At 57.1% G+C, this 27,495-nt stretch overlaps 1 protein-coding gene across 3 annotated transcripts; it reads right to left on the bottom strand.

The window, feature by feature from the left end:
• Positions 1-12,499: 12,499 nt before the first annotated feature.
• RRP8 (ribosomal RNA processing 8) lies at positions 12,500-27,351 on the bottom strand. 3 transcript variants are annotated; one of them, XM_082768523.1, is made up of 16 exons: positions 26,235-27,350; positions 25,988-26,117; positions 25,401-25,507; positions 25,167-25,263; positions 22,639-22,764; positions 19,351-19,659; positions 18,778-18,860; positions 18,190-18,328; positions 17,566-17,700; positions 17,343-17,466; positions 17,029-17,165; positions 15,502-15,615; positions 14,808-14,989; positions 14,302-14,527; positions 13,684-13,894; positions 12,500-13,489 (listed from the first exon to the last, which is right to left on the bottom strand). In XM_082768523.1, the coding sequence occupies exons 1-16, from the start codon at positions 27,197-27,199 to the stop codon at positions 13,221-13,223; spliced, it is 3,354 nt and encodes a 1,117-aa protein (XP_082624649.1). In that variant the 5' UTR covers positions 27,200-27,350; the 3' UTR covers positions 12,500-13,220. The 3 variants fall into 3 exon arrangements, 2 of the variants coding, with proteins under 2 accessions (XP_082624649.1, XP_082624648.1); XM_082768522.1 differs by having other exon boundaries at positions 12,501-13,489; positions 22,594-22,764; XR_014318212.1 differs by lacking the exon at positions 12,500-13,489 and having other exon boundaries at positions 13,758-13,894; positions 14,302-14,421; positions 22,594-22,764; positions 26,235-27,351.
• Between the last annotated feature and the right edge of the window lie 144 nt (positions 27,352-27,495).

Below are 27,495 nucleotides of genomic sequence, written 5' to 3'. Positions count from 1 at the left end.
TTATTAGCATTCCATGTAAGATTCCAGAGTTCCAGACTATCAAAAATACCTTTTGTAATTGCTGATTCATTACTACAGGTCCATGAGGTTTCCAGGTCAGAATCATTGCAAGCTCGTGTTGTTATATTCAAATTGGAACTGCACTTGGGTGCAATTGTAATGCGGAATGTAATTACAATTCCTTGCCCTCTCCAGCCAGGTTGAGCTTGTGCCCTGGGGCATTCTAATACACCATGGGGCTTTGTAATACGGATGTGCCCTGAAAGGTTGTCATCGATAATTTGGAGGTGCTGGAGAGCAATGTGACAAATCAGGCCGATACTGAGATGCTTTGGGAACAGGTTCTGCCACCCGGGTTCAGCATCTAATGATAGAGAGTGGTGTAAGCACAGCAATCTGACTTGTTACCCACTTGAGAAATTGTGTTCACAAATGCGATTGTGATACTATCCCTGGTACAAGGAAATGAGTATTATGCCAATTAATAGATATGACCCAATAATTACATATATATATATACACGCATTTATGGGTATATTAATAATATATGTATATATATACACATATATAAGTATATAAATGATTATGAGACAGAAAGGAAATTAAAGGCGTTTCCCCCAAGAACCTTTCTTAACTCTGGGATTCTTGGTTGCCCAAGACATTGTTTCCTGCTTGGCTTCCTGTCAAATGGCCAAACAAGCCATCAGGATGACAAACAAGGTAAGGCCAAGGAAGTTAATTTGTGTTCCTGGTTGCCAGTGTTGCAGCTGGGGGTAACCTCAAACAAAACACAGAAACTGCTTAATTCCCTTTGGATATTAGGTAATTTGGATATCCACTGCTCAGAAGTGAGGTGTTTGTTACCCTGGTGGCTGAGCACCTTCCACATGGCACTTTGCAGGGGTCTTGGTACCATGCAAGAAAAACTTCCTTTTTGCAGATGATTAACCTCAGAGGTTGGTCCAATAGATATTTGATTATTATTACATATATCTGAAGTAACACTGCAGTGCTATGACAAGCTTTCCAGATCGGAGGAGTGGCGAGGATCTGTTGATTGTTTAAAGCAGCAACTGCATCATCAGGGTCATGTTGTCACCTCTGGCACAGATGCAGGCTGAGGCTTTGGACTCCCTGGTGTGGCTGTGAATGCATTGCTGAGTTTTAAGATTTCCCTTCCAGCATTCCATAGCACCATTTCACTGGTGATAGAGGATGAGGAAAATTCACCTAATTACATCTCTGTATAACTTTATTTTTTAAAATGCGATATGACTGAATCTCAGAGGGTAAAGGTAGGTGCGTAAATCATTGTTCTAATCCTAAAATGTTGTATTTTGCACTAGCTTGTGGGCGCATATAGGCCATACCTAAACTGCTAACAGTCAGCCTGACCTGACCATCAACCAACCTGTGCCTCGGAGCTACGGTCATGCAGCTCTTAGTCTCCACGGATGGGGACTCCACCACTGCCCTGGGCAGCCTGTTCCAGCGCTTGACCACTGTGAAGAAATTCTTTCTCTCATCCGATCGAAACCTCCCTGGCTCAACTTGAGACTGAGCATCACACGATCAGAGATGTGGGGAGTACATATATGTGGAAGAATTCAATCTCTGCTAGTCAATGTGTGCTTGCAGCCCAGAAAGCCAACCTTATCGTGGGCTTCATCAAAGAAGCATGGCCAGCAGGTCAAGGAAGGTGATTGACACCTCCGCTCTTGTGAGACCCCACCGGGAGCCCTGCATTCACCTCTGGGTCCCCCTGCACAAGAAGGACATGGAAGTATTAGAACAAATCCAGAGGAGGCCACAAAGATGATCAAGGGGCTGGAGCACCTCTCCTACAAAGGCTGAGGGAGTTGGGGTTGTTCTACCTGGAGAAGAGAAGGCTCCAGGGAGACCTTATAGCAACCTTCTAATACCTAAAGGAGGCGTCAGGAAAGCTGGGGAGGGACTCTGTCAGGGAGTGTAGTGATAGGAGAAGGGGGAATGGCTTTAAACTAAAAGGGGACAGATTTAGATTAGAAATTAGGAAGAAGTTCTTCCATCTGAGGGTGGTGAGGGCCTGGCCCAGGCTGTCCCCGGGAGCTGGGGGTGCCCCAGCACTGGCAGTGCCCAAGGCCAGGCTGGATAGGGCTGGGGGCAGCCTGGGCTGGGGGCAGGGGACTCAGACCAGGGCAGGGGGGTTGGAATTAGATGATCTTTAAGGACCCCTCCAACCCAAACAATTCTGTGATTCTATTTCTGGATTGTTTAATCAAGCTATCTACTTCATGGTTCCAACTGCATCTCCTATCTTTGCCCTTCACGCATGCTGATACACACCTTGTTCAGAGAGGATTCCCGCTATCCTGCTTCTCTGGAGCTGTTACAGCCTTGATCACAATTCTTTTTCCCAGACTTCCCTTCCTTTGATCTTCCCCCTCCAGTCCCCAGCACAAGCAGCCCCAGCCGTGCCTCGCAGGGCCCCGTCTGAGCTGACCGCCCGGCCCTGGGCCTCGGATGTGCTGCCTGGGGGCTGCAGCAGGGCCCCCTGCTCCTTCGGCCCTGCCAGACGTCAGACCCAGGCTGCGGACCCATTTGGGGCATGTCGCCCATGCAGGGGGTGCCTTGTTGCACACCCCCCCCCGCCCGCCGTGCTGGGCACCAGCAGCCTCCGAGCTGCGGGGTGCAGCCAGTGTGCCCCGAGCCCTGGGGACAGGAACAGGGCCATAGCTGTGGGGATGCACCCCACACGGTGGGCTCAGCTCCCAGCTGGGCCTGAGCAGCCAGCAGTGGATTTTCTCCAGGTGAGCGCCGTGCCCGGGAGCCTCGCGGCCCTGCTGACCCCAGCTGCTTGGGGTGCCTCGGGCCTCATCAGGAACCCACTGCCGCAGTCCCCTCTGACAGCCTTTTTCTGCAACTCCGGTGCGCAGGCTAAAGGTGGCCCTGGCACTATTGGGCCCAAGGCCTGGCACTCTAAAACTCTCATGAGAGAATTCAAAAAATTCAAAAAATGAAGCTCTTTGTGAGTCACTGTCCATTCCCAAGCAGCATGTGCTCCTTCAGCAGGTCACGCCAGGGTTAGGCAGTTCTGCTGCCCCCAGGATATGGGCTTGCCAGAATCCTGGCATTCAGAAGTCTCAGCAGAGCTCCTTATTGCAGGGTGAGCCACCTCGGCAATTTGCTGTAAGGTATCAGGGGAATACTCCACCTCACCTGTCAGCTTGTCTAGTGATGCCCAAGTATCGGATTGAAACCCTCCTCCCTCAGAGCATACATCTTTTGAAGTCTCCCTCTCTGAGACCAGAAGAGTACGCTCTTGTTCTGGTGTTTGTGAAGCCAGGGTCTGAGGATGGCTTCTAGCCTCTGACGTGGCTCTGAATATGACCACGGCACTCAAAGGCAGCTGCTCGTGCCTCTGACCCTTGGCTCACTGCTCAGCGGCTTACAGCAAAGTGCCTTCAGCTGCCAGTGCCTCTGTGAGAAGCCCAGTGCAGGGCCCCTTGATGTCTTTTGCTTTACATCTGGAAATCCCTTACCACTTCTACAGTCCTGCTCATGAGGTCTCCCGCTCAAGACAGTTTTCAACAATCCATTTCCTCTCCCCTTGGTGTCTCCCATCCCTTATTCTCTGGCCATTTTTACTGGTTTCCTACAGCCTTCTCCCAGGCATCTGTGACCTGTGTATTTATAGACACCCACTCCTGAAACCAGTTGTAGTGTCACAACCTGTAGGGGATACCCAGCCCACACGTACATAAGGATTGTGACCATGGACCATGGGATTTTAACAGATACAAGGACACAGAGGTTTTTTTTTTCCTTGTCTGTAAATTAATACTAGCAAAGCAAAGCCGTACTCATGATTGCTCACTTACACACTTACCATATACATTATGTGAGGTGTTACCAGTGCAATGTGCCTCAGACTGCCCAGGAGCAGGGCTGGTTGACAGTGGAACTCTCCTATCGATAACTGGGGTCAGAGGGTCTGGAGGCAGCCAGGCATCCCCACAAGGCTCCTTCTGCCCAGGGGCCCTGCACAGGGAAACCACTCTGGGCAGGAGAGCGCTGCTCCTGTGTCTGTGGCATAGAGATGCAAGAGGGCATTGGGCATTGGGGCCTGGAGCAGCTGTGGCTGACATCTGCTCTCGTTCTTTCCATGCTTTCTTTGTTCTGCAGTCATCAAGGACACCCCGGGCTTCCAGATGGCCAGGGTGCTGAGGAGATGTCTTCCTCTCCTGGTGTGTTTCCATTCTGACCATGTTTATGCCTGCCCTGTCACACGGTGGGATTTGCCTCCTCTGAGTTGCGCTGCACCTACAGAAAGCTTCATGTATATTGAGTGTGCACCAGACAGCATGGCCCCAGGAGCCCACAGCTGAGTGCCACCCAGCCTGGGGCGCAGCCTCCACCAGGGTCGGTTTCCCAGCTGGCATCTGAAGGGGAAATTCAGGAGGTGCTCAGCTGTGGTGCTTCATGGCCAAGGGATTTCCCAGCACAGAGGCAAGGAGGCCTGGCTGCAGAACGGGTCTCTCTGAGAGCGGGCATGCCAGGGGTGGAACGACCCCACCGAGGGTCTCAGCTTTTTCTTGCAGCACAAGTGCTGGGGGCTGCCTGCGGGGCTTGGGCCAAACTCAGCTGGTCTGAAGTGCTCTGAGCTCTGCTGCCGCTCTCAGGGTCAATGCTGCCACTGCTGTGTGTGGGATATGCTCGTGTGCGGCCTTGTGGACCTCCCTGGCAGTGTGAGGGTTCTGTCTCATGCATCGTCCATTAAATCTCTTTGTGTTCAAGCACAAATGAGTGTTTATTTGCCTCCAGGGTGCAATAGCAATTCCCTGGCATCCCTCTCCAGGTTCAGCACATGGGGGCTCATTCCCAGGCGCAAGCAGTTTTTGAGGCTGGTAGTGGTGACAGCAGGGCTACAGTGAGGAGCCTGGTGCCAGCTACCAGGGAAAGCAGGCACGCGACATGCTCAGCCTGGCCAGGGCCCCTACGTGGGAGATGGGCTGAAATGAAGCCAGCATGCTTTCTCCTACTGCAGCAAATGTTTGGGTTTTATATGTGGAGACTGGAAGCAGTTATAAAGGAAAAACATAAAAATAAAGTAACGTAAACTTACAATAGGTTTGACGTCAGTCTCCAGTTCTGGCCATGACTAAGTAAACTTTGATGCATTTTCTGAATTCTTAATGATCAAGTATTAGTTTAACTTATCGCTTAGTGCAACAGCGTGGAAAACTTCCTGGGTTTCAGACTCCTGCTCACTCCCGAGCCCCACCGGCTCTCCCGCAGCTGCCTGAGCCACCTCAGTGCCTCCGTGCTGCAATGCTGCCGGGAGCTACTCAGGGCAAGGAGGCTGCAGGGACAGCTTTGACAAAGACAGGGGAACTCAGGCCACTCGGTGTGTTTATCTGTTCTTTCAAGTAGTCATAAACACTGTAAATAGCAGATCGGGAGCAGCTTTTGGCTCTGTGCACCATTTTTCTCTGCACTTACTAACACTGTGTAGACTGAGTGCACGTGTAACAAAACACGGGCTTTGTTAATAGATGGCGTTTTTATAAAGGATGTTCATGCAGGGCTGTGTGGAAGCAGTGTCTGCTCCTCTGGGGTATTGGGGCACAGGCCATTTTCAAGGCCATGCTGAACAATGGGAAAAAGAAGAAGCCATGAACAAGAACACACAGGACATCAGCCCTGACCGGCAAATGATAAGGAAGGCGGTGATGGGAGCCAAACCTGGTCGGTCACACTAGTTGGTGAGGGTACGTGAGAGTGTGAGAATGTTTATTCCAGCAAAGTACCTGATCAAGGACCTTGTCAACAGGGAAACTAAGGAAAAAAAGGGGAAGGCAGAAACAGGAAACTAAAAGAAAGGGGAGAAACAGCATCTGCATCCCCCAGTTTGGGCAGGGACCACAGCTCCCCTGGCACTGTGCTGGACCCCTGTGGCCAGGCAGGACTGTACTGAATAGCACTGGTCTGTATTGGATTCCAGTGGCTATGCAGGACCGTCCTGGTTGGCACTGGTCCATCCTGGCCCCAGCAGCTGGCTGGACTGTACAAAGCAAATGGAGGCAGTGGCCATGTTCCTGCTATCCCTTGCAGCTTAGGCATCTGTCAGTCTTGTTCTGTCCCCTGTTCCTCAGGGTTAGGTAAAAACTTTAAGCATGGACACAGGCTTTTCCTCCCTGGGAAAGGAAGGCATCACTGCAGTGCAGTTCCTCTTTGGCATGCAGTTACCTTGGATTTCCCATCTGTTGCATTTCAGGAACTAAGCTGTTGCAGATGTCGAAAATAATTCATAGTTACTCCTTGTCATGGCACAGCTGCCCCTCTGATATTTTTCCAGTGGTCTTTCCTCCCAGAACAGCCTGCTGCCAGCTTACAGCTCCAGCGAATGCTCAGAACTTTTGCCCCCTCCTCTCCACTGCATCTCCTGCCCCTTGCCTGAGCGTGGCCATGGCTCCAGCAGAAGCTGCCCCAGCACAGCTCCAGGAGCAGAGTGTGGTGGCAGCTGCCCCACAGGCTTCTCCTCTGCCATGCCAGCTGTAAGGGCCTGGGCACACTGTCACATTTTCCCTTGACCTCATAGTCCTTTTGTAGCTGGGTGTTGCCCTGCCTGGGAGCAGCTCCATCAGGCTCCTGCTTTGTTTCCCCTCAACACCCTTCTTGCCTCCACCCACAGCTGCTCAGCTCACCAAGCCCAGCCACCTCTGCTTCCTCTGCGGTGCTGCAAAGCCCTCCTGGGCTGGAAGGGCTGTGGCAGCCAGGTAGGTGTGGGGGCAGCCACATGCTCAGCAAGCTGCTCCCATGGTGTGTGCTGAGCTGCTGCCTCTGCAGAAACATCCATCTCACCCTGCTCTGCCGGACTTGCTGTGTCCCACAGTGCCAGAGAATAGAAAGTACTCATTTTTCTGACATGAATGTAAGACTTGAAAATCAGACTTGAAAATACGTCAGAGTAAGGTAAACATGATACTAGCCCATACCTGGCAGTACAGTGCTTTTATGAGTGTTCTGCAGCATGCTCCCTAGACGCCTGGCATATTTCAGCCTCCAAGCCACATGAATGTGCCTCTGTGAACCCACCTACACCAGGGCTTCCATAACAAAACATTTCTCTTTCTTCCCCCTTTCCTATCAAAAAGCCTTCTTCTACCCTATACTGGTTCAGCACCTCTGGCCTGTGGGCTCCCTGTGCCTCACACTCATCAGCCCACGGCCAAGAGGCTGCAGGATGTTCCACTCCACAGAGCGTCGTACCACACGAACCGCAGCTGCCCATTGCAGGGATGCAGGCACCACTGCAGTGCCCAGGTGCTCAGCCCTCAGCTGGCGGGGAGCTGGAAGCATCTTTCCCCAGGTGAGCTTTCAGGATTTGATTTTGTGGCTTCCTCGCCTGAGGGGCACAGATACTGAGAAGCCCAAGGCTATTTGCAAGTCCATGGGAACGTTAGAGTCTGACCTTGGTAGGACTCTGCTTTATCCAGCATCAGGCCTGCCTTAAGTCTAGGGTCATTCTTCCTTTCTGCCCTCCAGAAGCTGATTTTCCACCCAAAGGTGAGATATCCAGTAAGCTGTCTGAGATGCTGCCCTGTGTGGTGTTGAGCAGCAAAGCCTGTGTTGCTGTGCCATGTCAGTGCTGCATCTGCTGCCCTGTGCCAGAGGGTCTGCACTGCCGCTGTACTGCCACACACAGAGTGTCCAGCAGCTGCAGCCTTGTGCTGCGGGCTCAGCAGCGACTGGAGAGTGGAGCTGGAGAAGGATGTGGAAGATGAGGAGCTGCTGACTCCTGAGCTGCAGCCCACAGAAATGGGCTGGTGGCCCAGGGCCTGACCCAGAAGGGCTGCAGCAGGTGCTGGCTGCCAGTGCAAGGCTGAGGGCAGCGCTGCCACGGCGAACAGGATGCAGCCTTCGTGCACAGAGGGCACTGGAACGGGGCTGAAGAGAGCAGCGGGACTGGAGCACCACAGCAGAGCCCAGCAGGCTCCTGCAGTCATATTTTTGTTGAAGTACTACAGCAAGGACTGTGGCATGTCCTTTAAAAGGTTTCCTTACTGCACAGCACTCTGAGGAAGGTAAGCTTGGAAGAGGCGACAACATTGCCCTTCCTGCTGGTCAAAAAGCAGACCAAGGACTGGAAAAAAAAAAAAAACATCTTGGAGGACAAACCAGAACATTGTTGCAGTCCATTCACTGACCTGGAAGAGGGTCAGAGGGCGGCAGCAAGGGTGGTAAACACCGTAGCACAAGCAAGCAGGATGCAAAGACTTGGCTGGAGAAGATGCTTGTTCTGTTCCTGCCCAGGATTCCTGGTCTGACCCACAGCTGAATGGGGCAGCACTTGCGTTTTCAGCCAGTCCCAGAGCAAGGCTTTAACAGAAACTGCTTTGTGCAATGCAAGTTACGTAGGCCTTTTTATTTCAAAGAATTGTTATATTCCAGTGGGTGTTTAGCATCCTTCTAAGTTTCTTGTTCTTTGCTTGCCAAGAATCTAGTTTCACAATCAAACAAGCTGGAAAAAAAAAAAAAAAAAAAAAAAAAAAAAACTCCCAAGTTTCTTCTGTCTGAAAATGTCCTCCTGCATAATTTTAACGTAGGTTCTCTTCAGCTGTGGAAAATTCATCTTTTTTTTTGCAGTATCAATTACAGCTGTTGCTGGCTGCCCCATCCTCTGCTCACCCATGCAGAATGCAGCTGGAGTGCAGCTCCCAGCCCCATGGCAGCCCCTATCCAGGTAATCTTGCTTAAAACAATGCTTTACCTGCAGCACTTCTGTGCTAAAAAATATGTATTAAAGTGTTCCAAGCAATCCAGTGATGATTTAGAACCATAGAATATCCTGAGTTGGAAGGGACCCACAAGGACCATGAAATCCAGCTCGTGGCTCTACAGAAGACTACCTAAAAATTAAACCATATTTATTCTGTGCAACTCCAGCATCCATCTCCCAGACTGAGGCCTCCTGTTACTACAAGATTTTGTTCTCCATATCACAGGCAGATGTTTGCAGAAAATATCCTCGTTCTTTCTTACAGACCACAGACCCAGCACACCTGTGCCAGATGTGTGGCTCCAAACTCTTAACACTAGAAAAGACATTGGTGTCTTTAATAGCAATTATATAATTGTCTCATGTGCATACATTTACTTTAATCCACAGTGTTGCTCCTAATCAGATTATCTGCAGAAATTTGGCAGGCCCGTGTGTGAAGCCACACACCTGGGACTAATGCAAGACTCCTGACTGCAACCCTACAGTCTGACAGCTGGCAGTGGTGGAGGAAAAGCCTCCAGGTCTCTGCCATCCTTTGCAAGCTCCAGGCCTGCAGGGAGCAGAGCTCCAGGCTGCTGAAATCCCTCCTCCTGAGGGCTGCCTGTTTTCCCTGATGCCAGCGGTCAGGCTGCCAGCCCTGCGGTTGCTTTTCCCCTGTGCTGCTGACACTCCAGCAGCTGGAACCTTCCCAGAGGGCAGCAGTTCCTGCTGAAGCCAAGCAGGGTTGCCTGAGCTGTCCCTGCCTGCAGCTCTGCCAGGGCCAGACCGTGCCCAGGTCCCTGCTTTATGCTGGACAACTTCAGGCTCCGTTCTAACACATGGTGATAATGATCTTGATAATGATCTCTGCTGCACTGGACCCAATCCCCCGCGTGCCACCGGTGCTGCCCCCTGCTCCCAGATGCCCTGCTGTGCGATCGGGGGGGGGGGCTGGCTTGCAGCACAGCTCTTCACTCTGCCCAGTGCCACCCATCTCGTGCCAATTCTGTCTCAGGGCAACACCTTTAAGAGCCACGTTGATGAGCTGTTGTGTTGGTGGAAAAGTTTCTCTGCTGGGAGAGAAGTGCACAGACCTCAGCGCCCATACAGAGAGAATCACTTACCAGTTCTATGGATCACTCATTGTGTGGATAACCAGGGGCTGCTAGAGAGGGTTCTTAATTGCTTTCACACATAACACAAAGGATTTGGAGCCATTGCAGAAGTCTCTGACAAACTGTAACATCCTCATCAGGAAAGATGGGTTTTGTCCATGAACAACTAAGAACAATGGTTGAGCCATGATCTTCTGACTAGGCTTTCATAGCATGTTTAGGAAGAGCACAAAGATTCTTCTCTTGAACTCAGTTCCTTCATCGCTGACATTTTGCAGCTGTCCGAGATGGCAAAATGATCCAGAACAGTTGTGACTAGGAGCCCTGGTGATTTATATTATTTGGGTGAAATAATTTACCCTAAAGGCAAGCAGGCAGATTTGTTTGGCCACTCACTGCCAAACCACTTATGGTAACAAGCTGGGTGAGGGCAGTGTACAGCAGCTGATGACACAGCTTCATGCACTTCAGCTCACACAGCTGCTTGAGACTTTTTTTTTTCTTGCAGAAGATTTTGTTTAGTGCAACAGGAACTCACAGGCAGATAAGGACACTCATGGCACATCTGGTGACTAATTATCCAGGTGATTGCAAACTGGTGACTTACCCAGCAATGCCAGATCTCACCCTGCTGCATAGACCTGCTGGTTTCTTGGCTAGGCTTTCTGCTGTTTCTTTTTTTGTCCTCCAGATCACAGGATGTTTCAAGTTCCTGGGCTTTTGGCTCAGCATATCCTACAGTAGCTGGCCACTCCTTTTGCTTTGGATTTCACCAGGAGGCTGCTTCCCCTTCCCACCCACCCCCCAGCTTGCAAAGTCATCCAGTTCTCCAAAACTGGAGAACAGAGAGCAGTAGCTCACTTGATGAGATGCCAACCACCACTCAAACAGCTCAGTTTGCTTGGCTGAGGACAAAAAAAAAAATATATTGCGTATGTGTGCAATCTTGTGATAGGCAAAGCTGAGTGAAAGCCCACCCACTGAAGCACCAGGTTGGCTCCAGCCTTCCCTACCACAGCCTGACCTGCTCCTGCTGCAGGGGCTACCAATGCCCATGGTGCCAGGCTGTGGCACTGCCGGCATCCCGTGTGTTGCTGGACAGCCAGAACCTTCCTTGGCTGGGTGTTAACAGTACCAGCATCTTCATAGCGCATTTGCGGGCCACCACCAACTGCACTATTTCACCTGCGTCCTCCCGTCCTGCTCCCAGCTGTGTCACTGCCATCAGCAGCACCAGGGACTGCAGCCCACAGGGCCCTCTGGTTGCTCTGCACCAGCCCTGCCGTGCCCGCATGCTGGCACCACCTCCAGCAAGATGCCTGGACTGGTGCTCCTGCTGCGCACCCATGGCCAGGCACTGAGCCAGCAGATGTGGTCAGGGCAGCAGGGGCACAGTGGGGACGCTGTGCTGCACACAGCATGGCCACGTGCTGCAGAGTCCCCTTGCACCACCAGCCACACGAGGCCCTGGGGGCCGTGCCTGTGCACCCCGATGCAGTCTCATGGCTGCTCTCCAAGCTCCACGGTCGCACAGCAGCAGGAGCTGTGCCTTCAGGCGCTGGGATGCTACAAACCAGCTGGTCTGATGACAGTCCCTTCTAGATGCAGAGTCTGTTCCTTATGGAAGCTTTATTCTGGATGGAGATGTAGCAGCAGCACAGAGCCTGGCTCAGCCATGTCCAAGCACTGCACCCCGGCTCCTGCTGAATCCCAAAGCCTCCTCACCCCTCTACAGGGCTGCCTCAACACAGGTAACAGTGAGTACCTACCTGGAGGTGGTGGGTGGCACGTGTATTTGGGGAAAGACAAGGCTGGGAAGATGTGCACCTTATTAGCAATAATGCCTTTTGCAGCAGAATGAGCAAGCCATCCACTCTGCCCTTCCTGCCTCTGTGTCTGCCTAAGGATGGGGTGACTTCAGAGACCCAGATGCGCATTCATTCAGCAGCTCCTCAGCCCAGCAGCCATCCTCCTCTAGCATGGCCCAGGGCTTGCGGGATGAGCTGCTGGCAGCCTCACCGCACTCTCCCATCTCCTCCGCTGCCAGCAGGCCTGGCTGCCTGCCATCCCTACCCAGACAGCGAGCGACTTCCAGCAGAATGGGGGCCAGCGCTGCTATGAGCAGGACTACAGAGGGCAGGAGGCAGAAGCTGTGTCCCACAAGAGACAACCCCAGCCCAAGCCCTGACCCTCACACCAGCTCCTGCTGGAGGAGAGTGGACGCTCCCTGGCTCTGTGCACCAGGTGGAGGACCCAGCGACGTGCAGGACTGCCTGCAGCAGGGCCAGCCAGCCACCCCACAGCAAGGCTGCCGGCCTTGGCCACAGCTGTGCTGCACCTGCAGGGCCCAGGAAGTGGCTGGAAACGCAGTGCAGTTGCCACTAACTGCTGCACACCCAGAAGCGTGCTGCAGGAGGGCCGCCTGCTCTGCATCCCCGCTCTGCCTCCCAGCACCCTGCTGCAGGCCCTGCCGTGGGGCAGTCCTGGTGGCTCAGCAGAGCAGCAGCCCCAGCAGGGCCGCAGGCCTCACCCCCCTCCCCTCAGTGGCTGATCTGCACCGCATGGGGCTCAGGATGCATTCGCTGCCAGACACTGCCCAGCCTGCTGCTGCCCTGCACCCCATGCTCATGGCACTGCAGAACTCGTGTCCTGTCTGCTTCCCTCACCTGGACCAGAGCAGTGCTGAAGGAAAAACGTCTGCTCATAGCGCTGCTCCCTCTCAGACAGTGCTGGGGCCACATCTTCCTGAGACACAGCTGGCCAGACAGCAGGCTGTACTACATGCAGTGCTACACACAGTGCTGCCCTGCAAGATCTCCCCGATGCGGTGTGCTCAGCATCTTATGCATGTGGTCAGCTGGCCACCGTTCTTCATAACGAAACCAAAGTCCACAGGCTATAGGACTCCATGCAGAGGATGCTCCCCCAGACAAGAGCATATGTGTGCAGGGAAAGCGTTGGTCTCAGAGGTCAGACTCTTAGGGAAGAGACAGAAAAGCCCACACCATCCCTACTCCTGCCTGGAATCCGCCAAAGAGGCTGCAGCCACCAGTTGCTTCCCCAAAAGAGACAAGCTCCGGGAAGGAAAGGCTCATGGAACAGCAGGGGTGGAGAAGCAGGCCCCAGGTACAGAAATAAATCGATATATTAGTGTACAAAACATGCTGCTTCCTCTGTACAGTGCCCCAGCCGGGCGCAGGCTCCCCACAGGGAGTTCACACATATATAAATAAGGCCCAGACAGCTGCAAACAGTATTTACAGCCCGCGGGGAGCTAGCGCCTGCTCCGGGGCCAGCCCCACCAAGACCAGCTGCTACGCCCAGCCCGCGGGATCCTCCCTCCTAGCCTGCACTGGCCAGGTTCATTTCAGGTCCACATCGAAGTCCAGCACCAGCAGCTTGGTCTCCTCTGTCCCGTTGCGGCTGCCCACTGCACACACGAGCTTGGTGTTGGAGGCACGGATGCGCCACACTACACCCCCGCTGCCCCCACTCTCCAGTGCAACCAGGTTGCGCACAAATTCGCCCGTCTTGAGGTCCCAGAGCTTGACAGTACCATCATCTGAGCTGGTCACCACAAACTTGGAGCTGAACTGTAGGCAGGTCACCGCGCTCTGGTGCTTGCTGGGCCCTGGAGGCAGAGGGTACCCGTTAGTCCTCCTGTGCTCCCACCTCCGGTCCCAGGCTCTTCAGATCACCCACTGCTTGGCTCTTCCACCCCTGGGCATCTGTCATGACCCTGCCACGTCTGGTGGCCAGGAACAACATGACACTGCTCCGACTCCCCTAGCAAGGGAAGTTGTTCCACCCCCCCCCTGCACTCACCCTGCAGTGTTTGCAGGCACTGGCCCGTCTTGATGTCCCAGATTTTCACCGTGGAGTCAGCATTGCCAGACACAAGGATGTTGTCACGTAATTCCATGCCACTAGTGAGCGACTGGTGCCCCATGAGCGTGTGTAGACAGTTTCCACTCTCTACGTCCCACACTCGGATTGATGTGTCCAGAGAGCCACTCACGATGTGCGTCCCGTCAAACTGCCAGAGAGACACTGGTCAGCACGGCCTGCCTGGAAAGGGAGGCTTGTTCTCACAGAACCACAGAATATCCTGAATTGGAAGGGACCCACAAGGATCATCAATTCCAATTCATGGCAGTGCAGCACCAGAGGCTGGGGCAGGCCACCGTGCTCAGGCAGCACCCTACGGCCCAGCAGGGTGCACATGCCTTGGCAGCGCCCTCGCTCTAGGGAGACGACGTGGTTTGTGTGTTCTTACAGCACACACACGTGAGAGGGGTCAGGGCAGAAGGGCAGAGAGCATCTTATGCAGAGCACGGTCTGTGTGCCTCTGCAGCGCATGCATGCGGAGGGGAGACGGCCTCTTATGTGCCAGAACAGACAGGCTCGGGTCCCCGCAGCGAGGGGAAGGGGCCAGGCTCTTACCTGCAAGGAGTAGACGCGGTTTGTGTGTCCCTGCAGCGTATGAGTGCAGCTCTCGCTCTCAGGGTCCCAGACTTTCACTGTGTAGTCGTACGCGCCGCTCACCACCTTGTGCCCGTCGTACTGCACACAGCGCACGGCAGCCACGTGCCCCATCAGCACATGCAGACACTGCCCAGTCTCGATGTCCCAGAGGCGCAGAGTGGCATCCCGCGAGCCACTCACAACCCTGTGAGCAAGGGTGCACTTGGAGCCTGCATCAGCTCCAGACCTCACCCAGCTGAGCTAAGCCGGGGCATAGCAGCTTTCTGAGGGGCAGCCCCAGCTTACCCTCCCCAGGGAGGGCCTCTTCCCACCCAGCATCCTTTGGCAGCAGACCAGCTTAGGCCCAGAAGACCTCTGCACCTTCACTTGCACCAGATCAGACCCCACAGACCGGCCCAGACCCTAATACTCCCTGACCTTCACCCACCCCACCGACCAGACCCCAAACACCTTTGACCCCATACCTGTTCCCATGCAAGTGCATGCAGCGCACTGTGGACGTGTGCCCATACAGCGTGTGCACACATTCGCCTGTGTCTGCGTTCCACACTTTGAGTGTCCGGTCCGTAGAGCCACTGATGACAATGCTGTCCCTCATCTGGGAAGACCACACACCCCCTGTGTGGCCAACCAGCGTCTGCACACACTGCAAAGAACAAGGAGATGTGAGGCATTGCTTTGGGAAAGGCTGAACAACACAGCAAGAAGGGACAGCAAAGAACAGGACTTCTCCACGGCAGGAGACTGGTAAGGCACTTCAGGTCAGAGACCCACCTCCCTGCAAACTCAGGTCCCCACCAGAGTCCTCCCACAACAGTCACTTGCTGTTCTGAAACCAATCAAGTTTCTTGACCTTTCTGGTCTTCAGGAGAGTGGTCCACACTTGCTGACCACTGGTGAAAAGACGTGTAGCCAGCTCTTGCTCATCTGTTACTATGCCAACACTGACTCCCCTAGCTTAAGACAGCTCTTCCCACTGCTCATGCAGTCACAGGATCTACCAATTCCTCCCCCCAGCTGCACTTTTGTCAGAGACCAGATAAACCCATCCAAATGGCTGTGATATCTCCACCCTCTCTGCAGCAGTGCAGAGGAACAGCACGACTCTCACTGTGCCGGCAGAGCAGCCCTGTGACAGGATGTGGGACAACAGCTCACCTCGCCAGTGACAGCTGACCACACTTTGAGCGTGTTATCATCTGAGCCACTGACTATCCGGTTCCCGCAGAACTGCAGACAGGTGATGACATGGTCATCGTGTCCCTTCAGCACCTGCACAGAGAAGACCATGAATGAGGAAGGAGTTGTGCAGTACAAGGAGATGGGTTCTTGTAACAACAGCCACCACCCTGCTGCTTCTCTGCTGGGTAGCAGCTACAGAAAGAGCCAAAGGGGGCATTTGGGAGCTACTGCTGGGGGATAACGGGCTACAAGGGAATTCCAACGCATGGACTGACCCTTGTGGCTATTAAGGCTGCACTAGCAATTGAGCTCAGAGACAACGCTTTGTCCTAGATCAAAAAATGGTGTCTGTGAGACAGAGCACATTTAGGACCACCAGCTCCACCTTCCCTGGGAGGCAGGTAGAACACAAACAGCTCTGCGTCCACTTCCACCTCCCTGAGCAGCAATGCAGCAGCAGGCAGAGGAGGCAGGCGATGGCTGAGACTCCTGCAGGGGCAGAGGACAGGCAGCTCAGCAGGGCCCCAGGCCAGGCAGACCTAGCCGAGCACAGTGAGGAGAGGCTCGGTGCAACGGCCAGCCTGGAGCTGCCCAGTGCAGGGAAGGCACTGCGAGGGGGTGGTGCAGGGAGGCATCCCAGTGGCGGGGCCCTGGGGAGCTCTGCTCACAGCTGGCGCAGTGACCAAGGGCATCAGGGGCTCAGGGTTGCTGCCACTACTGCAGTCCCCACAGCATGCCCAACACTGCTGTTCACCGGGTGCTGCAGGGGTGTGGAGAAAGGGCAGGGGACACAGGGGGTTTGGAGAAAGCCTGGGGATGGAAAGCAATACAGAGACTATCACCTGCAGGATTGGCTGCAGGGGTGGCTGGGGCTCTGCTCTGTTTGCAGGATAGGGACGAGGGACAGGAAGGGATCTTGGCAGAGAGAGACAAAACCAACATCAAAGCGCTCTGCGACACCCTATCAGGGAATGTACCAGGGACAAGGCTTGGCTAAGCCTTAGGAGAGCTGTACCATTCCCTGCATGCCAAGGTTAGCTACAGCCCTGCAACACGCTCTCAGAGAAGGGGTGAACATGTGGAAAACTCCTTTTCTGGCGTTAAGGGCAACCCTTTTTCCACTGGCAGAGCTGCATTCCTGTACCATCCACCGTGGCAATCCCTGACACCAGCTGCGCTGCCAGCCAGAGCACATGCAAAAACTCCAAACAAGCTGTGCTGTGGATCTGCTCTCTTCAGGCAGGGACAGGAGTTGCAGGAAGCTGGCAGGACCTACAGCTTCAGGGAAGTTTAAATTCAAATACTCGCAGGTGAATGTCTCTGGCTTGTGTTTCCTGAAGACAGGCCAGACACCTGAATGTTTTCCCAAGACGCTTTTAGAATTGTTAATGACCTCACCCTGTTGGTCATGGATATTTTTCTGCTGCTTCCTTCTTTAACCAGATTCCTACATGTCAAAGCTCTGGAGTCTGCTTCTCAGCATGCACTGCTGAAGGCACCTACCTTGGGGGCTTTAAGCTCCCCGCTGCGCCAATTCATGTCAATTTTGTGCTGCCGCATAAAGGCGAATTTCCAGGGGCTGTACATGAACCCAGGGCTCAGTAGGCGCCGCTTCCGTAGGTTCAAGGGCTCCTCAATGCCTGTGGGAAGAAAATGCAGCGTGATGCAGACTTTCTCCTGGCACACAGGTGGTCCACGTCCCCATCCTGGTAGAAGCCAAGATGATATACAGCAGTGAGAGCTGTGGGCTCCCCTACTTTGGGTACTGTGGCTGCAGATTCCAGCCACAGTGTGCCACATGCAGGACAGGCGTTTACCTTCCTCACGGCACTTCTCTCTCCAAAGCAGGTTATCTTCAGCCAAGACTCTCCAGTAGCGGCAGGTCTGGGCAGCACGGAGCAGGTCCCGAGGCTCCAGGAACGAGAGGACATAGAGTGCCAGCTGCAGGATCAGAAGCCAAGTTACAAGGGCACAGCGGGCTCCCAGGGCTGGTAACCAGCACACGGCACCAGGGCGAGCCCATCACTTGCTTCAACTCACCTCCTTGGGCAGCAGGGAAATGAAGTCTCTTTGGAACTGCGGTTCAATGACCTGCATCATGTACTTGATTTGTGAGGGCTCGCAGCGATCAATGAGCTCATCCAGAGCAAGCAGCTTCTCTGGGCCGCTCCACCGCTGAGGACAGGGACATCAGTCACATTGCCTGCACACACGGCAGGCCCTCACAAGCTCCTCTGTGTCTGCCTATGCCCACCCCAACCCCAGCAGGGACACCAAGTGGCACAGGGGCACCTGAGCCGTAGGAGAGCAAGGCCTCTGGAGTCAACCAGGGCTCCAGCACTTACACCTCAAGACAGGTGGGGCTGGGAGCTCCACCAGTCACACACAATGTGATATGGGTGCTCTGTGATGGTGGACAAAGCAACACTGCCCCAAAGGACACACTGCCCAGTGGGAACAGGAGGTGGGCCAACATCACATCTGCGTTCCCTTTGCTAAGGGCAAAAACTCACTGAAACTCCACCATGGGACCCAGAACCCCCACCTACAGCAGGCTGCACAAAGACAGACTCCGCAGGGCTCAGCCCCCCTCGTGCTGCCCTTCAGCCCCGCAGCTTCACAGTGCCACCCCCGGTGAACCCTTCGGCAGGGCTCTGTGCCTACCTGGAAGGTGCGGAGCCAGTCCTGCAGCTCAGGGGGAGGAGCAACCGAGGGGATGCAGCGGCGCCGTGCCTGGCCTGCCTTCGCATTGCGCAGGTCCCCAAAGGTGGTGGTGGGACTGGGCATGCAGGGACCCAGGGTCCTGGGCCACAGACGGGGGAGACGAAAGCAAAGGTGAGAAATGCCAGCACTACTTTGGGCCATCAGTACAAGCAGTTCTCGGAACGTCAGTCCCCATGTACTACAAACCCTGAGCCTCCCCTAGGCTAACGCCTTTCCCCCAGCCTTCCACAGGGACCATGGCTACACACACACTCCCCTTACCCCAACCCACTCTATGGAATGACAGAATCACAGCGTGGCTGAGGCTGCAGACACCTCCGGGTGCACCTACTCCCACCTTGCGCCAGCAAGGCCACCCAGAGCTGCTTGCCCAGCACCACATCCAGGCACAGCTACACGAGATCTCAAAAAAGGAGACTGCACCACCTCAGCAGTGCTTCTAGGTGACTGAGGGATGGGACTGCTGAACTGAGGTCTTCCCTCTCCCCAAGCCAACATGCTGCTCACCACAGAGAGCACTCATCTCACCTGCTGTACTCAGAGCCCTTGCACAGCTTTTTACCAGGGGAGAGGGCCCTGCCGTCCAGGCCATTCTCTGACTTCCGCTTCATCTGCAAGGGGAAGGACAAGTTAAAGCAGGGTGGAGCACAGCCCTCTGTGCACGTTCTGGGTCACCGATTTTCTGCCAAGAGTGACAGAGCAGGAGACCCAGCCCAGCCAGTCTTCCAAGACCACGCTCTTGCTGGGAACCTGCAGAAGCTGAAGGCCAGCTGAGCTCTGGAGCTGGCAGCAGAGTTAATTTCTGGGGAAAAAACAGAATTTGGTCCTTCCGAGGGCAAAATCTGACCCGGCATGGAAAGGTTAGCAGAGCAGGTACACAGGGACAAAAGCAGTGGCTGAAAAAAACAGCAGGCCTGCTTTGTCCTTCTCTAGGCACAGTCCAGCGTGGAGCAGGCAGAGCGCCACACGCACTGCAGCCTGCTGACAGACAAGCCCCACAGCCAGGCCCAGAGCTCAGCACACCACGCTGCACCTGACAGCTACAGGGAGAGCCAGGCTGGGACGCGGGACAGAGCAGGGCCGTGCCTGCAGCAGCGTTACCTTGGGCCGCACGTGGCGGAGCAGGCCGCCGTCCTCCGTCCGCTGCAGGTAGTCTATCCAGCGCTCGCCAATGGTGTAGTAGAAGTAGACATTGCTGCCATCTTCTCCTTCCTCGCTGCAGCAGCTCCCCTCTTCCTCTTCTTCCTCCTCTTCCTCCTCCTGCTCCTGCTCCCCACAGGCCGTGGAGCTGACTGGCTCCTGCTCCTCTTGCCCGCAGGAACCATTGGCCTCTGGTCCTGACCCCGGACTCCCTTCCCCAGCGCGCTCTGGCTCCCAGGGGCCCGACACATCTTCCTCCTCGGCTGCTGCCTGCAAGACAGGGAGACGCAGAATCACTGCCCCAGCCCTCAGGTGCCCGGGGGCACCAGACTGGGGGCGTGCTGCAGGGCTGCCAGCCAGAGCAAGGGCCCAAAGCACACAGGGGCTTCCCTCCACAGTCCCAGGGAGGGAGCGACGAGCTGGGCACAGCCAAGGACGGGAACAGGGGAACAGACAACCAAGCCAAGGTACCCTCTGTGGACAGGCAGCCATTGCCAAGCCAGGCCAGGAGACAGGATGCTTCCCAGCCCTAGAGGAGGGCACAGCTGCCACACACCCAAATTACGGAGCATCAGGCCACTCCACAGCTGAGCAGCACACACAGAAGTTGCAGGGTCAGGGGGTCACTGAACAATACTGAACCCACCAGTACTGGCTCCTCTGTGCAGAGAGCCCTTCCCTGCTGCAGTGGGAGCAGCCTTTAACCTGGTGCTTGGCAAAGCAGGGGGCAGAGCTGCTGCGTGTGTGGGTGGCACAGGCTGAGCATCAGCCTTCACGGCAAGGCGAGTGGCCCTCCAGCCCACCCAGTGGCAGCAAAACCAGCGGAGGGGTGCGAGCACTGTGTGCCCACCCAGCACCACCTGCACCCCTTCTCCCCATAGAATATAGCACTGCGATTAGCTGCACACACACACAAAAAGCAGAAGCACTCAGTAATTACTTGGAAGAAGCAGAACAATGCCCTTACATCACAGGAGAATGAGGAACTGTTGCCAGTACACCGAGAACATCTCTCAACCAGCAGACCAGGGTAATCTGCACCAAAGTGTCCCAGTGAGTAGTACAAGCTGATCACTGGCCCACACCGATTATTTTTAATAAATCTTGGAATACAGGAGGAATTGCGAAGACCGGGAGTGTGAAAACTGTGTCAAAACTGAAGAAGGCAGACGACTGAATCTTTACGTAGTTTTACATCTGGTAACAGAGGGGCTGGTGCAGGATTCCACTGGTAAGATGACAGGGACACGCTTTGCACCAGCTGATGAGACTTTGAAAATGTCTTTTCAAATAAAGTTGATTTTATTCTTTGAAGCGTTACATTGGTTAACAAAAGCAGTTACATGAATCACATAAATGAGACGTGCTCGTACACTGACTGGGACACAGCCTTCTCATCCCAACACTGGCACACCACAGCCTCGGATGTGCTGTTTGGTGAGATGGGTTAGATCAAGGCAGCGCCAGCGAACAGATCTCTGAAGGTGTCGCTGGGAAAATTCACTTTCTGCTGATGGGCTGAGTGCAGGCCCACAAGTGGGTAAAACACTGATCAGTATTTGTTTTGCTCACAGTAAGAAAGTAGATTTTTTTTTCCAACTACATTTTGAGATCAACGTTTGGGTAGGAGGCAAGGATGGGACAGCCACACAGTGATCTGCATCACTTGGTACACTGCGCTCACTCAAATAAAATGCATTTCAGCACATTCAGAGAATGTTCTCCATTAAAGACAAGGAGAGCAGGACCAGCAAAACACCAGGGCCTGCGCATCCTGTAAAGCAGTGACTGAAAAGGAATGAGGGGTCACACTCCACACAACCTCCAGGCTCAACAATCCAAACAGGGAAGAAATGCAAGGAGGATTGCAACACTACCACAACGCCCGATCTGTGTTTTAAAACAGAATGCTTAAAACTAATACACTGGTTGATCCCCTCCCCCAGATGATTCAGAGGCGGTAGAAAAATCTCGTAGGAGAAGAAAAGAAATGGAGATGATTTGGTCACAATACAAAACTACACCTGTGGAGGGAAAAACTTTGGTGCTTTAAAGGGCTCAGGCCAGGCACTAAAACATTCAGGGCAGCTGGGGCTGGGTTTGCTTAAGTTTAGGAACAGGGCCTCGGCGTCTGTGTTCTCAGGAGACAGCCAGGGCAGACCGCCCAGCCCCAAGGCTGGCTGCTTGCTGCCTCACGGCACCCACCAACCCCTCCAAGCCCTCTGTAGGCCAGCTGGGGGCAGAAGCAGTGGCCCAGGCCGGGTGCTGGGATCTGCCTCTCCGGGAGGCAGCACCGGGCCCAGGCTTCTCAATTAGCTCCTCTGCCATCCAGGCCTGGGGCTCAGGCCTGGGTCATGGCTACCAAGGGACACTGGGACCATGGCGCTGGGGTAGCACTGGGCATCCTGAGCTGCCTCTGACAGCCTCCAGGCAGCCCAATACTTTTCAGCAACCCCCTTGCCCCCCACCCCGGCTCGGCAGAAAGCTCAAGGGCTTGGCCAGGCAGAGCTTTCCTGAGCCCCGTGGAGTTTCCTCAGCCCCACAGGGACCAGCAGCAGGAAGAGGCACTTCCTGAAGAAGTCCCCAGCACCAGGCAGGTGGCGTGTGGCCACTGCTCCTATGGATGAGGATGAGGCAGGGACCTTGGTGAGAATGGGCTCTGGCCTCAGCTGCCAGCCTCGGGGAAGAACTTCCCTCCACACCCAGTTCTGGCCTCTGATGATGAGCAATTATTGGAACTCAACAACTGGCTGCAGAGGCCTGCTGATGGATAGCTGCTCTGCAGCTGGGGGTGGGAGGTGTGTGCGCAGACAAGTCATGAGTGTCCTCTGGGGTCAGAGCACTGCTTCTCTGGGGACTTTGGGACAGACGCACCGAGCAGAGCAGCTCCCAGCAAGGCTTGCACCCAGGGGCCACCACACCCGCCCTACAGCAGGGCACAGCCTCTGCTTTGGGGAAGACCTGGACAGCAAACTGCCACCTCACAGGGCAATTATGGACTGACTGCTTGGTTGTTGAGAAGGGCGCAGCCTCCTCTGGACTGCCTTGTTGCAGATGCCAAAGCAGGCGTGTCTCCTGCCCAGCAAACCTCCCCATTCCTGCACCAGCTGTCCCCTCGCCCAACACAGGACACTTCTCCCCAGCTCCTGGAGGTAGGATTACATCCCTGTCACACAGAAAGGAGCCCTAACTTTATTTTCCTACCTGAGGCACAGGAGCCTTACTGTCCCCCTGCAGACCAGGGCTCACCCTAGCAGCCTCCTCACTGCTTGGCCTCCTTCTGCAAGTCATCCGCTGACTGTTCAGCTCCAAGATGCGGGTGGTGATACCTTTGACGTGGAGAAGGTCATCGAGTGAGTTGAAGCCCTTCAGCTCCTGTGAGAGGGAGAAGTAAGACTCAACGTGGAGCACAGGATCAGCCTCCAGGGAGGACCAGGCTTACTGACACCCTCGTCTGAGGGGCTGTTTCTTGGCAGTGACCAACCAGCTTCCATTTCATTTACACCTACAGCTCCCATTAATAATTTGAGGTGTTGGGGGAAGGAGGCTCGGGGTCCCACAATAAAGCGGTACCTTTGTACTTCAAGTCCCTACTCCTATACCCATCAGCAGTAAGGAGTGCCTTCTGCCTCGAGCTGCTTCTCCCATGCAGTCCCTCCTGTTTCTGCAAACTGCCCCAGCTCTGAGCAGCTGCGACAATGCCCAACCACACACACCCACAAGGAACAGCAGTAACACTAGAGCTGTTACTGGCAGGTGGAGAAGTCACCCAAAAGCAAACGACAAGAGCTCAGAAAGGGGAACTGCACCCTCCAGCTCACTAGTTCCAAGGCCAGGTGCATTTACCGGCCCCCACAGTCAATCTCCAAGGAGTGGACACAGCCCCGACCTTCTGCCAGGTGCGTGCACACACGTGCGTGTGCAGGGCACCCCTCGCTCCATGAACACCAGGTCAGGCACTGCCTGGCCCCACAGCCACGAGGACCATGACTTACAAGGCATCACATCCACAGCCTGCACAGCCTCTGCCACAAACCAAAGTCAAAGGGCCTAAAATCATCAGGAACAGTGGGAGCGTGACGGTAACACAGACCTCTGGGCTAAGACAAGGCCCCTCCCATCCCCTCAAAGCTGTCAGGCATCATTACAGCACTTCTGCTTCTCCACAATAAACAGTTTTACCCCAAACCACTGCTCTGATGATAAGCCTTTTTTCTATGAATTTGTCCTCACCTGTTCCCATACCAACAGCCCCGTGGCTGCTGAGCCCCGTGGCTCTTCTGCCTCCACGGTGTTTACATTCCTGCTGTATTTATAGCTGGTGACCCTGCCCCTCTCAGCCTCCTCTTTTCCAGGCCAAAAAAAGTCAAGCTCTTCCAGTCTTCTCCCGGGAACCTGGCCTTCCATTTCCACCTGCCTCACTTCTCTGCCTCTTTCAGCACGGATGCCATGTTTCAGCTACGATCCTGACAGCTCTCTGGGGCATTAATCTTCCTGTCTCCGCTGAAAGCACCGTGACAGGCACGGCCTGCGATCACACGTACCTGCTTCACGGCTCCGTCACACGGGTGGCTCAGTCATCCCGTGAGTGACTCTCCGGCTCTGTCATTTCCCAGCGGCAGTCACACAGCCCACGGGGGGGGCGGCAGGACCTCCAGCCCGCGGTGACCGCCCCGGGCAGCCCCTGCCCCCCCCCGCGTTTCCCCCACCGCCGCCGGCCCGCGGGACCCACCCCGGGCACACGGAACTCGCAGCCCCGGCCCCGGCCCCGCCGCGGCGGCTCCGCAGGGCCCGCACCCGGCCGCACCCGCGAGCGGCAGCCCCGACCGGGACGGGCTCCCAGGGCCTCGCCCCGCCACAGGCCGCGCCGGGCGAGGCTGCGGAAACGAACGGCGGGGCCCGGCCCGGCCCTCCCCCGCCCGCAGCCCCGGCAGCGACCCCGGGGCCAGGCCGAGGGGAGCGGGGCCCGACCCGGCCCCCCCGCCCCCCGCCGGGACCCTCGCCCCGGGCCGCCCCCGCCCCCCGGCCCCGCCGCTCACCTCCCTCTTGCGCACGATGCCCCGGGCGCGGCGGCGGCCGATGCCGCTGAGCGCCCCCTCGAGCTCGGCCACGCCGGCGCGGTTGATGTCCAGCTTCCCCCCGCCGGGGCCCGGGCCCGGCCCGCCCGGCCCCGACATCCCCGGCAGGAAACGCCGCCGCCGCCGCGCAGGCCCGCGCGCACTGCGCACGCGCCGCCCCGCCCTGCCCCACCCCGCCCTGCCCGCATCCCCCCCCCAGGCACCGGGAGCCCGTACGGAAACAGCGTCTTTATTAGAACTGCGCGTGCGCGGGGCGGGGCCCGCCGCCCCACGGGCTGAAGGCACCGGGCACGGCCCCGCCCATCGGTCGGGGGCGCGCAGGCCCCGCCCCGCTCGCTGCCGGGGGCCGGCCCCGAAGCCCCGCCCCCCCCCGCGCGGCCCCGCCCCTCAGCGCCGCTTGTAGCGGCAGGGCCGCAGGCGCAGCCCCGCGCAGGGTCGGGGTCGCGGCGGGGCCGCCTTGGAGAACTCGAGCAGGAAGAAGAAGGGGCTGGAGAAGTCCTGCGGGGCACGGCGGGGCTCGGCGTCATGGACGGCCGCGTGTCCCCCCCGGCCCCACGCCCCCAGCCCCGTCACAGCCCCCCCAGCCCCAGGCTGGGCCGAGCCCCTGCTGCCGGGACCCGCGGGCTCTGCCCCGAGCTCCCCGGTTCCCCCGGGGGAGCCTCACGCGCCCTGCGGCACCCGGTGTGCGCGGGGACGCACCTTGGAGACGCTTTTGAATCCCAGCTGGGCCATGGCGGTCATGAAGGCTCGCGTGTCCTCAAAGCGGCTGGCGACCTCGGCCACCAGCAGGGTACCGCTGCGGGAACGGCTCCGCTGTGAGGGGTGGCACTGCAAGACCCCCCGGCCTCCCCCCTCACTGCCCGCCATAACCCGTCTGTGTCCCTGGGGCTCGTCCCCGCACCCAGCCCCAGCTGCACGCACGTCTCTGCCTACCCCTGTTTCAGCACACGATTTGCCTCTTCCAGGATCTCCTGCAGGTTGGTGCCCATCAGCGCTAGGCAGAAAACCGCAACGTCCACTGACTCGGCTGCCAAAGGCACCTATGAAACACCAACACAGAGACCAGCCCCAAAGGGAGGATGGCAACAGGGACGGGCAGCTTGTCCCTCTCTCTGGCACTCCCACGGCTCTCAGATTTACCCGAGCACCTTCTCTGTGGGAGGCACAAACAGCAGTACCCCCGTATGAGAACAAACACACGCTCCTTCTCACACACAAGGTTCTTATCCCTCCCATTGGTGCTCCCAACCACCTTCTTCTGTCCCCCACAACTTGACACCTCGGTCTGTACACCCTGAAACCCGACAGGCAGCTTCAATGCCACGAGCCACCATGAACATCCGCATGGGTGCACGCTGCTGTCTCAGCAAGCCTGGAGAGCCACAGAGCTCTGCTACCCCTCGCACACAGCCTCCTCTCCTGCACCTCCCTGGCTCTGAGCACGTGTGAGGCTCCCTTACTCTGCACGATGTGGACCCTCATTGCTCAGTGCACCGCAGGCACAGCCCCAGCCCCCCTACCTTGGCCATGTCGCACACAGTGACAAGTGGGCTGAGAGGTACCAGGTCAAAAGAATGAACCTTGTTTCTGACACTGTTCGCAATCTTGCAGTCGCCGCATCCAAAATCTGCCACGACCAGAGAAGCTGGCCTGAGGAGAAGCAGAGAACACAGGCTGATAACGCTGCCCTGCCCACCACCTCAGCTCAGACCAGAGACTGCCTTGGGCCTGGCCCTCCACAGAGCCCCTGCCTCTTCCCACACTCACCGCCGGCGCAAGTAACGGATGATGCGATCCACGGGATTCTCCGGCCAGCGCCCCACTTGTTGAGCAAAGCCGCGGTGGTAGATTTGGAAAGCTTCGGGGTCGTTCTGGAAGAGCTTTACAGCTTCCTGGCTGCTGGAAGTGTAGAGCTGCTGGTTGATGTACCGGAACCGGGCCGAGAGCAGCCGCTCCTCCATCCGTGCACGCAGGGCCGCCGACCTCCCCGCAGGGGCTGCTTCCAGGGCAGGCAGCTCCGAAGCTGCCGCTCCCGTGTTTGCTTCCACGCCTGCCTCCTTCTCGTCCCCAGCGCCCGCTTTGAGCTTATTCTGGCGCCTTTTGTTCTTTTGCCTGTTCTTCCACTGCTGCCGAGTCAGCCTCTGTGCCGGTCCCGCAGCCGAAGCCCCAGGCCCCGGCCTTTCCGCCTCCGAGCTCCGCGCGGGCCGGGCCGCGGGCGGCTCGGCCGGGACCCCGGGGGGCCCCGTGGGGGCGGGCACCGCGGCGCGGCGGCTCTCGGCGCCGCTCCGGTCCCGCTCCGCGGCCGCGCGACCTCCAGCGCCGCATCCCCGCGGGGCGCCCGGGGTCCCGTTACCGGCGGCCGCCCGAGTCCCGCTCGCCCCGGAGGGCGGCCCGGTACCGCCGCCGCCCGCGGCCTCCCGCCCAGCCCCAGGCTCCGCGCTGCCCGCCGGCCGCCCCTCCGCCTCGGCCCGGCACCCCGCGGCCTGCCGCCGCCTCCGGGGCCGCTTCCGCGCAGGCTGCCCGTCCGCCGGCGGGCACGGCCGCGTCCCGGCCGCCGCCTCGAGGCGCTGCAGGGTGGCCAGGAGCCGCTGGCGCCGCTTCCGCTCCGCTGCGCCGGGGGCCTGCGGAGCGCGGGGCGGCTCGGCCGGGCCCCCCCCGGCCCCCCTCACTGCCGGGACCCGGCCCGGCGCGAGGCCGTCCGCCCCCTCGGCCCAGGCCTCCTCCGCGAACATGGCCGGGACCCGCCGGCAGCCCCGGGGCCCGGCACCGAACCCACGTGCGCCGGGAGCCCCCCGCGCCTGCGGCCAGAGCGGCGCCGGCAGCGCGGCCGGGAGGGCGCCCCCTGCGGCCGGGAGGACGGGCGGCCCGGCAGCCCCGCCCCGGCACGGTTCGCCCCGCCCACCGACACGCGCGCCCCCGCCCCTGCCCGGTTGGCCCCGCCCCTGCCCAGTTAGCCCCGCCCCCTCCCGGTTGGCCACCCCCCCGTCCGGTTAGCCCCGCCCACCGACACGTGCGCCTCGCCCCTGCC

This window comes from Aythya marila (assembly GCF_965140915.1).
Source record: "Aythya marila genome assembly, chromosome: 1".
Classification (NCBI taxonomy): Eukaryota; Metazoa; Chordata; class Aves; order Anseriformes; family Anatidae; genus Aythya; species Aythya marila.
Note: the sequence above shows the minus strand (reverse complement) of the source record. Positions and strands in the feature narration are given on the sequence as shown.

What these genes read in the sequence shown, in the direction of transcription:
- RRP8 (XM_082768522.1), bottom strand. Translation starts at nt 27,199, where the DNA reads ATGTTCGCGGAGGAGGCCTGGGCCGAGGGGGCGGACGGCCTCGCGCCG. An exon ending in AATCGTGTGCTGAAACAGGG is followed by an intron (nt 25,264 to 25,400) that starts GTAGGCAGAGAC and finishes CCGTTCCCGCAG; the next exon opens with CGGTACCCTGCTGGTGGCCG. An exon ending in ACTGGCTCCGCACCTTCCAG is followed by an intron (nt 17,701 to 18,189) that starts GTAGGCACAGAG and finishes CCCTGTCCTCAG; the next exon opens with CGGTGGAGCGGCCCAGAGAA.